This window comes from Nematolebias whitei, chromosome 11 (assembly GCF_014905685.2).
Source record: "Nematolebias whitei isolate Nwh7 chromosome 11, NemWhi1, whole genome shotgun sequence".
NCBI classification, from domain to species: Eukaryota; Metazoa; Chordata; class Actinopteri; order Cyprinodontiformes; family Rivulidae; genus Nematolebias; species Nematolebias whitei.
Window position 1 is genome coordinate 30,710,714 of NC_056508.1, and position 8,766 is coordinate 30,719,479.

At 39.6% G+C, this 8,766-nt stretch overlaps 1 protein-coding gene across 1 annotated transcript in view; it reads left to right on the forward strand.

Annotated features, from left to right (window-relative positions):
• Nucleotides 1–3,004, forward strand: part of LOC119417620 (low-density lipoprotein receptor-related protein 1) — a gene marked incomplete in the record, with an annotated part of 99,635 nt that extends 96,631 nt beyond the window's left edge. Inside the window, 5 exon segments of the mRNA XM_037684867.1 lie at nt 41–142; nt 244–317; nt 406–499; nt 1,291–1,435; nt 2,627–3,004. Coding sequence (XP_037540795.1) covers nt 41–142; nt 244–317; nt 406–499; nt 1,291–1,435; nt 2,627–2,764 — 553 coding nt within the window.
• Nucleotides 3,005–8,766: the final 5,762 nt, after the last annotated feature.

An 8,766-nucleotide genomic window follows, 5' to 3' on the forward strand; every position in this document is an offset into this window, starting at 1 on the left:
TTCATTGTTCGTGTGTGTGTGTGTGTGTGTGTGTGTTTAGCTGTCCCAACGGGCACATTCAGCCCAGCTGCTACTCTTGTTTGAACTACTGCACACACGGCCAATGTTCAGTCGACACTCGAACGCTGCTCCCTCAGTGCAAGTGAGATTTGTCCTTTGTCTCCAGCTTTACACTTTCTTCTTCTCCTCCCATTGAAACGCTGACACTTGTCTCATCGTCACTTGCCTCATCGTTGTGTCTAGGTGTAATGCTGGATGGGCTGGATACAGATGTGACATTGCAGCTGGTTCTGTGGATTCTCCTGGTTCCAGCAGCAGTAAGTCGCCCACTTCCTGAATAAAGGTTTTGCAGATAAAACACAGACTTTGGTCCTGCTTGCTTCATTTGTTTGCTCACACACACAGGTACGGCCTCCATCATAGTCCCAGTGCTTCTGCTGCTCTTGCTGGCTCTGCTGGTGGTTGGCGCCATCTTCTGGTACAAGCGGAGAATGCGTGGGTGAGTCCCGACGCTAGCTGCTTTATTACTTTAAAATTCCTACATCCTTTTTTTTTTTCATTTTTGCTCCTTCTCTGACCAGCTTCTCTTTCCATCTTATATTTATGATAACTTTCTATTTCCTGTCTCTCAGGTCTCTGTGCTCAGGCAAATCTCATTCTCACCGCTCGCGGTAACTTGATAGGATTAAATAATTCACTTGCTGACCCACAAATCCTCTCCCCTCCCTTTTCTTTTATAAAAGCAGACTGGATATGCTTTTTGTTGGTCCATTTGTCCGTTCAGTCACTCAGTTTGTCTTTGCCTGCCATTTCCTGTTTGCCGTCCTCAAGGATTCCCTTCCAGTAACCCGAGGAACTGTTATCTGAAGTACATCCTTCTGGCATCTCCAAATATTTGCTTGTTAAATGTGTAAATTGTTAGGCTTGTGTTGTGTGCTTACAGAGCAAAATGTGCAATTTTGCATTAGTCAAACGTCTTCACAAGCCTGCAAATAACCAGATATTTGCATCGTGAATACCCAGCATTCTTTGTGGTAACGTGCTGCTGTATAAACATTGAGTCTGACCAAATGGCCTTTTCACAAAAAGGTTTATTTGACGGCCTTTGATGTGTCGTCTTGATCATGTGGACTGTGTGTAAATAGGTTCTGAGTTTTACTTAGAAAAAATCTCTTCTTTTTTTTTAGCGTTTGACTTCTTTGATTTATGGTTTTGCCCAGAAAGTTGTGGGTTTTATTCTTTGAATCCGTTGCTCAAATGATTAATCACTTTGTTTGTGACTGTCTGCAGTGCGAAGGGCTTCCAGCACCACCGAATGACAAATGGAGCCATGAACGTGGAGATTGGAAACCCGGCCTATAAGATCTATGAAGGAGACCCTGATGATGACGCCGGGGAGTTGTTAGATTCAGACTTTACTTTGGACCCAGATAAGGTAACAACTAAGCTACACTCGTTTTAAACAGCCATTCAAAGAATGAAATAAACCACACCGCTTGTATTTGTTTTCTGGGTTGATCTAGTCTGCAGATACTAATCGGCTAATGAGCTAGTTTTGTTGTGAACAAGGTTTCTCAATAAAAAAAAGAAAAAGTAATCATTTCAGTAGGCATTTCTTAATTCATCTAAGAGAACACCGTTTTTGCCAAATTCATGAAAAAGATATCACCTGTCACCTTGCCAATATTTAAAACAAAGACAGTTCATGATCTGGGAGTGCCCTCAGTATGTGATGGGGATGACTCTCAGCTACTACCACACAAAAATGTAGCTAAATATGTGTCAAATATTACTGAGTTAAAGCCATTTTGTGTTTGAAGATTGATTGACTGAGGCGGCCATGTTGGATGGGGTTGACTCCAAAAATGAATCAGCTGTAAACATACAGTGATTACTTGAGTTTTAATTAAATCCATTCAGTGGTTCCTGAGATATTTTGCTAACAGGCAAACAAACAAACACACAGACGCAAAATATTACATTATCACCCACGGTCATAAAAGATTGTTTTGTGGTAGTGTACAGCACTTTGGCCGATGGTGTTGTTTTAACATGCTTTATAAATAAAGTTGTATTGTAATAATTCATGGATTCATATTCTGCTTCTCAAAAATAGAAAGAAGACGTTTGAAATGTATCTCCTGACTTCTGTGTCTTAACATTTTTTCTTTTTTCCCCCATCTTCTTTATTTATTTAATTTATTTTTTTGGTCTTTCCCTTTGGGATACAAGTAAAAGACACGAGTGACATCTTTGCTGCCTGCAGCCATTATTTTCACTTGATTTCAAACAAGGCGTGCGGCGCTGCTGCTTTGTTCTCTCTTTGATTTGTTCTTTTGTTTGTGCTTGTTTCATCACGATCGGTGCCAGATCTTAAAATCTCGTGCACGTAAAGACGTAACTACAATAAATTCAGTACTTCTTCAGGCAGAGCTGTGCACCTCGCTCCTCTTAGATGTTTTTTGATGCACATCTTTGGGTTGCAGTCTAAAGGAGTAGACAGTAACATTCAAATAATTAAAAAAAAAATTCTTTCAATTAAAGCCTCAGAAAACAGCAGCTCCTTATTTGTTTTTCCTCTTAAAACATGTTTAAAGAATGTCTGTGGTGTTGTAATCCTCTGCAGCCCACCAACTTCACCAACCCAGTGTACGCCACCCTGTACATGGGCGCCCACAACAGCCGAAACTCTCTGGCCAGCACGGACGAGAAGAAGGAGCTCCTGTCCCAGGGCGACGAGGACACGAGCGACCCGCTGGCGTAAAGCTCAGCTCGGAACGAACTCTGCCGACATCGCCCTGCCTTTGTCCAAACCCAGCGCAGAGCCAGCGGGCTCTCTCATCTTCTGCCTTTAGCAAATGAAAAGAAAAGCAACTAAAAGAAGAAGGAAACAAAAGAGCAAGAACACTGTATAAAATGTATAAAATGAAGGACTACTTTTTTAAGTGATTGCAGTATTATATTTTGTTCTTTGACAACAACAACAAAAAAATCTTGTGAGGGAAAACAAACCATTTTATAGACAATTTATTAGTTTCTTTTCTCGATTTGTTGTGCTCACAACTCTCCCTCCTCTCACGCATATAGCCACTACCTCTGTGCAAATGTAAAGGATAGAGAGAAACAAGCGGCTGCGGAACAGTTTTAACTTTTTATTTTTGTATGAATCGTATAGGGGAGTTAAAACACAAAAAGCAAAGTATTGTTCCATCCTAGAAAATGTTGAAAAGTCTTGTTGTTCATAAAAGAGTGTAGTTGTCACTATGAATGCTTCCTGGATGTTGTCCACATCAAGTGTGTGTGTGTGTGTGTGTTTGCTGCTGGAGGGTTTAAAGAGGCGGAGCCTGACCGAGGAATGCAATGACGTTGAACTGCACATGTACACACAGAGGACTCAACATTCAAGTGATTGTTTTCTTTTTCCTATTTGCACAGACTAAAGTTATATATATATATATAAATATATATAAATTTATATTTCCACATGTATAAACCTGTTAACAAAGTGTCTTGAAAATATACCCAGGAATACAAACGACAATAACAAGAAGCAGTCTGTTCTTTTTTTTTTTTTTTTTTTTTTTTAAGTCATTGTCTAATTGACGTGATCTGTGTCGGCAGTGTGTTGATGAAGATGATTGTAATTCAGTTCACATTCCAGGATGAAGAGTCTGGGCTGGATGTCCGTGGCCTTGGTTTTAGTGGCACTCTCTGAGCAGGAGATGTGAAACTCCTCCAGAATATTCCAGATTATTTTGTGTTTAGTGGGATGAGGAGGTGTAAGTCTGTGAATCCACTGAAAACAAACCGATGACTAATAATTAGCAGAGAGCGGTTGCGTTTAGCTTTTGCTCCTCGTCTTTTTTGATTGCAGTACTTACTATCGATGGTACAAACTTCAGCAGGAGATTATTTCATTTTATTTTTTTAACAAATATACTCTGTCTTAGAGCTCTTTCAGTGCATTCCCAGCAGCTGACCAACTTTCTACAGAGCTTTTGTTTTGTTAAATCCTTCATTTTGCTGCTAACCATTTGTCAGCCTTTTTTTTTTTAAATCTCAGCAGTGTTACTGTGTGTTTTCACCTCACTACCTGTACCTGCCGTCTCACTGCATGGTTCTCACTCACCTAACATAGAGGAACATCTGATTGTTACCCTTCACTTCTTAGCAGCATTTTTTACAGCATTATCTTTTGTTTGGGTTTTAAGCAGCCATGCAAATTAGAACAAATGTTTCAGTTTGAGGATTTTTTTTGTGTGTGGCCATAATCCACAAATGTGTGGTTCTGATTGTTTTATTTTTATAGAAATTTTTTTTTTTTTTTTTATAGTGGAAATGTACGATGGCCCTGTCTCTCTGTCTTGTCTGTTATTTGGCAAAAAGGAGAGGAAGTGCGGCATCACGGTTTAGCTTTGGTTTATTCTATGAAATAAAACACCAACTTGTAGAAACTGCTCGTTTTGATTGTTGCTTCAACGTAAAAGAACCGTATTTTTTTTTTTTCTTTTCACAACCCTGGACTGCAACACAAACGTATTAAACAGGAAGCGCCGTCTTTCAGTCACTGGACAACCCCACCAGTCGTTTCTTGTATTTGGTTTTAATTCATATTAATATAAGCTTCTTCCACTTACAGAATAGTGTTGCATACAACGTTGGACCAAGATGAAGTAGTGTAACGCTCCAAGTCAATGTTGGGAATGAACGATAAAACGTTTCGAAGAACCTTCATCTCAGACTTGTTTAAGGTGGGGAACTCCAGCACCTCGTGCGCTCTTCAGCAGCAGCAGAGTGTTTGGAGTCTTCTTTAAAGTCACTTTCAAAATGTCACCTGCAGTGTGACAGGAAGTGTTGTCAAGGCGCGTACGGTAACATTCAGTTTTAACCACAGCTCAGATACGACCCAGAGACAAACAAACTCATATCAGTTCAAAAATGCACGGCTGTGCTGTATGAAAGACTTTTTTTTTTTATATATATATTTTGTTTCCTAAAGGCAGGGATTTCTTGTGTTTTTGTAGTAGTCTTGGAGCAGTTCTAAAGGACTTTAGTGTGTCCAGTACCAGACCCAATTTCAAAAGAAGGAATTACTCATCTTAACATAAATCTTTAGGCTCTTCGTTGCCTGCCACATTCAATGAATTTGTTCCCATTTCTTTGGCTAAATACAAGGAAAAAAATCAAATAAAACACTATTTACCACATAAAACAGTATTTCAGCACCAACAAGGCACCTCCCAAACAGATATTAGCTGAAAACATATACAGATGAACAACTGCATCTCAGGTCATCTTTCATGTTTTCTTTTCTGTTTCTTAAAGGCACAATTTCCAGATACTGTTAATCTGTTGCACAACTACTTCTTTGTCCCTTATTTGTTCATTTCCTTTAATTCTGAAGCATCCGCTGCACATTAGGCTGTTCTATGGCAGGTACTGGACAGAAGGCGAGTGGAAAAAGCAGCTGAAGTTCCAAGAATAAACCCTGATGAACATTAAAAAAAAAACTGAACTATTGATGAAGACCACTTCAAAAGATCACAAGAAAGTTTGCTTGGAGACAAAGTATCATATTTTTCAGACTATAAGGCGCACTTAAAATCCTTGAATTTTCTCAAAAATCAACAGTGAGCCTTATGTATTAATTCTGTTTGTGCTTACTGACCTTGAACTGAATTCATGTGATACACGGTGCTCAAAAATCTGTCAAAATGAACTTGTTTCGCTTAATGCGCCTTATAATCCGAAAAATATAAAGTTTTAAGGAATGGCTTAAGACTTTTGCACAGCGCTGTTCTTCTCACCCCTCTAAAACCTGAAATTCAACTTGCATGTTAGTATTATAAGGCTTACACATTAACAAGTACAATCTTTAAGAAATAACACTGTTTTATACAAAAAGGCACTTCTTGAGCAAAACATTAAGACATTTTGGCTTGTGTTGAGAAGCAGAAGTCCATCCTCCGAGAAACAATCCAAATAACCTTCAGCGATGAACCTCGACTGAATGTGTGAAGACGATTTGGAGGAACTTCATTAAACGGTTTTCAAGAGTCTGATTAGAGCGTGTTGTTTGGAGGTTTTGCAGAACTGAGCAGCAGCATGTCCAGGCTGCTTCCTCCGCACATCAGGATCCCGTCAGGAAAACAAACAGTTTTTTTTATCCACATAGAAGATCCAAGTGCTGCCAGGTTCATATTAGTGAAAGTATGCATTTCCTCCACAGCAGGCCTCACCTGCACCTGCAGCCGTCCTCAACTAATGGGCTCTCAGCTGCAGCAGAGCAAAGACAGTCAAATAAAAACGTCTCGTGCTCCTGGAATGATGCCTGCTTTCTCACAGGGGCTGTAAAGAGTGTCTCCATAAATAAATAAATTATACAGCCAAAACAAAAGTCCTGTCCTCCCTTTGCAGTCCTTTTCAGGGGGTTATTTTGTTTTGGTTGCTGTGATCTGCAGCCTCAGGTTGAGAAGGACCGCAGGAAGTGTTATAAAGAGGGAGGGGAGCGTAAGTGACAGATAAGTGGTTCAGGGTCTCTTCCAACCGCTCCGGATCAACGCGTCAGCTCGCAGGAAGGGCTGGTTTCGCAGATCTGTGAGTAGGCCGGGAAGGGAAGGGTGAGACACGGGAGGAGACACACAAGTTAGAGGACCAAAATGTCAACCATAAAAAGTTCCTTCTGTGTTTGACGACATCAACTCAGTTCCCATTTTATTACTCAAACCTCACCAAGGGCTGTTTCTCTTACTTGGTACGCTTCATTTATGTAAATGCAATCGAATGAACACGTGATGCGTTCCAAAGCTTTAAATAATTGTTCAAGGCCATGGGAAGCATGGGTGTGGTGGGTGCTGCAGCACCCCCTGATGCAAGTCTGTGCACTGCCACTGTGTGATTCACTGCATATTCATCACACTACTGCTTTTTAATTGTCTGCACCTCTTAATTAACTGAGTGTTTCAGTTCCTTCAAAAACAATGTTTTTAATATGCTTCGGCAAACATGTTCAACTTTAGTGTTCTTCTGCTACTTTTAGCTGTACGCTAACGTTTTCTACTTTTAGCTTTTAGCTACCAATGAGCCTCTAACTAGCCATTTCCCTCTTTTAGCTTTTGGCCAGCCTTTTGCTACTTTTGACCTCTAGCTAGCTTTTTGGTGTTTTCAACTAGCTTTGGGCTAATTTAGCTTTCAGCTAACCTTGCTGTAAGTAAATTCAAAAACGTTCGAGTCAAAAACAACTGGACTTTATTTGTAACAGAAGACGTTTCGCTCCTTATTCGAGGGACTTTCTCAATTCAAAGAGCAGAGCGTGTGGGGTTCAGGTTATGAAGCTGAGATAAGATACATGCAGATTGACAAATCCCACCTTAACAGTAGGGTTTTTTTTAAGTCTTTGTTAATCTAATCATGTTAATCTTGCTGTAAGTACTTAGCCTTTTGCTTCTTTTAGCTTACTTTTCAGTGCTTTTCACATGTGTTTTCTATTGTTGCTACTTTTAGCTTGCTTTTTTGCTACTTTAACTCTCCAGCAACCTTTTGTTACTTTTGGCTAGCAATCGGCTTCTTTTTGCAGTTACTCTGCAAAAAGTTATTATATTATATTATTATTATTATTAGGGATGCACAATATTATCGGCATGGTATCAGTATTGACCGATATTAGTGTTAAAGTTCAATATTGCATCAAAATAACACCGATATAAAAGACTCTGTTTTTGTACGACAACCCAGGGACAAGGATGCCTGCAGCGCCAGCACAACGTGATGAAGTCACAAGTGCCTACCTGATCTCACGGCGGAGAGGAAAATTCAAAATGTTGGTGGTGTGGAAGTTTTTTTGTTTGTTGAGGATGTCAGATTCCGAAAATTGTTGGACTACGTTGAGCCTCGCTACATCGTCCCCAGTCAGAGATATTTTTCCAACGTAGCCTTACCTGAGTTACAAGCTGTTAATTCCGACGTCATTGAGAAGCTAACAGCCGATAGCACTTGGGTGAGCTCTACCACAGACATTTGGACGTCGTGTTAGCCTTGTTAGCATGATTAGTCTTATGGCACAATGGATAGACAAAAACTTTGAACTTAAAAAGTCTGTCCTTCATTCACAGGAGTGCAGCAGATCCCACACTGCAACTAGGAACCTGGAACAAGCCTCCACAAGTGAGACAGCATTGCAGGTGACTAATGCTAATAAATAACATTTAACATGTTTCATTTAATATAAGTTAAAGTGCTATGCATATCATATGGCTGTTACTGAATATATGTCACCAGCTCTTGCAGCTGTAACACATTATTTGTACCAAATAAGACTAAATAAGAGGGCTGTGTTCTGATAAAGGAAAGTACATAAAATATCGGTATCAGTATCGGCCAAAAATCTAATATCGTGCATCCCTAATTATTATATTACATTATTATACTGTTCTTCTGCACTCATAATTCACACGTTTAATTTTCACATAAAATGCTTCTCATTAAATTCTTCAATCCACGGATCCTAAGAGCACTCCGCAGTCAAACATGGCCGTGCAGTTGTTCTCGTCACAGAACAAGAATTAAAGTTGAACTGCTCACATTTTAGTCAGGTGTTGTAATAAAATGGCTACTGAGTCTTTATTGACAATGTTTTAGTCAAAAATATGAACTAATGAGGACTTTAACAGTCCAACACATCACAGTAAATGACACATTCCCATAACCTTGTATTTATTTTTAATCTGGTTTTAAAAAAACAGAAAATGTCAAGGTTTTGGGGATGCA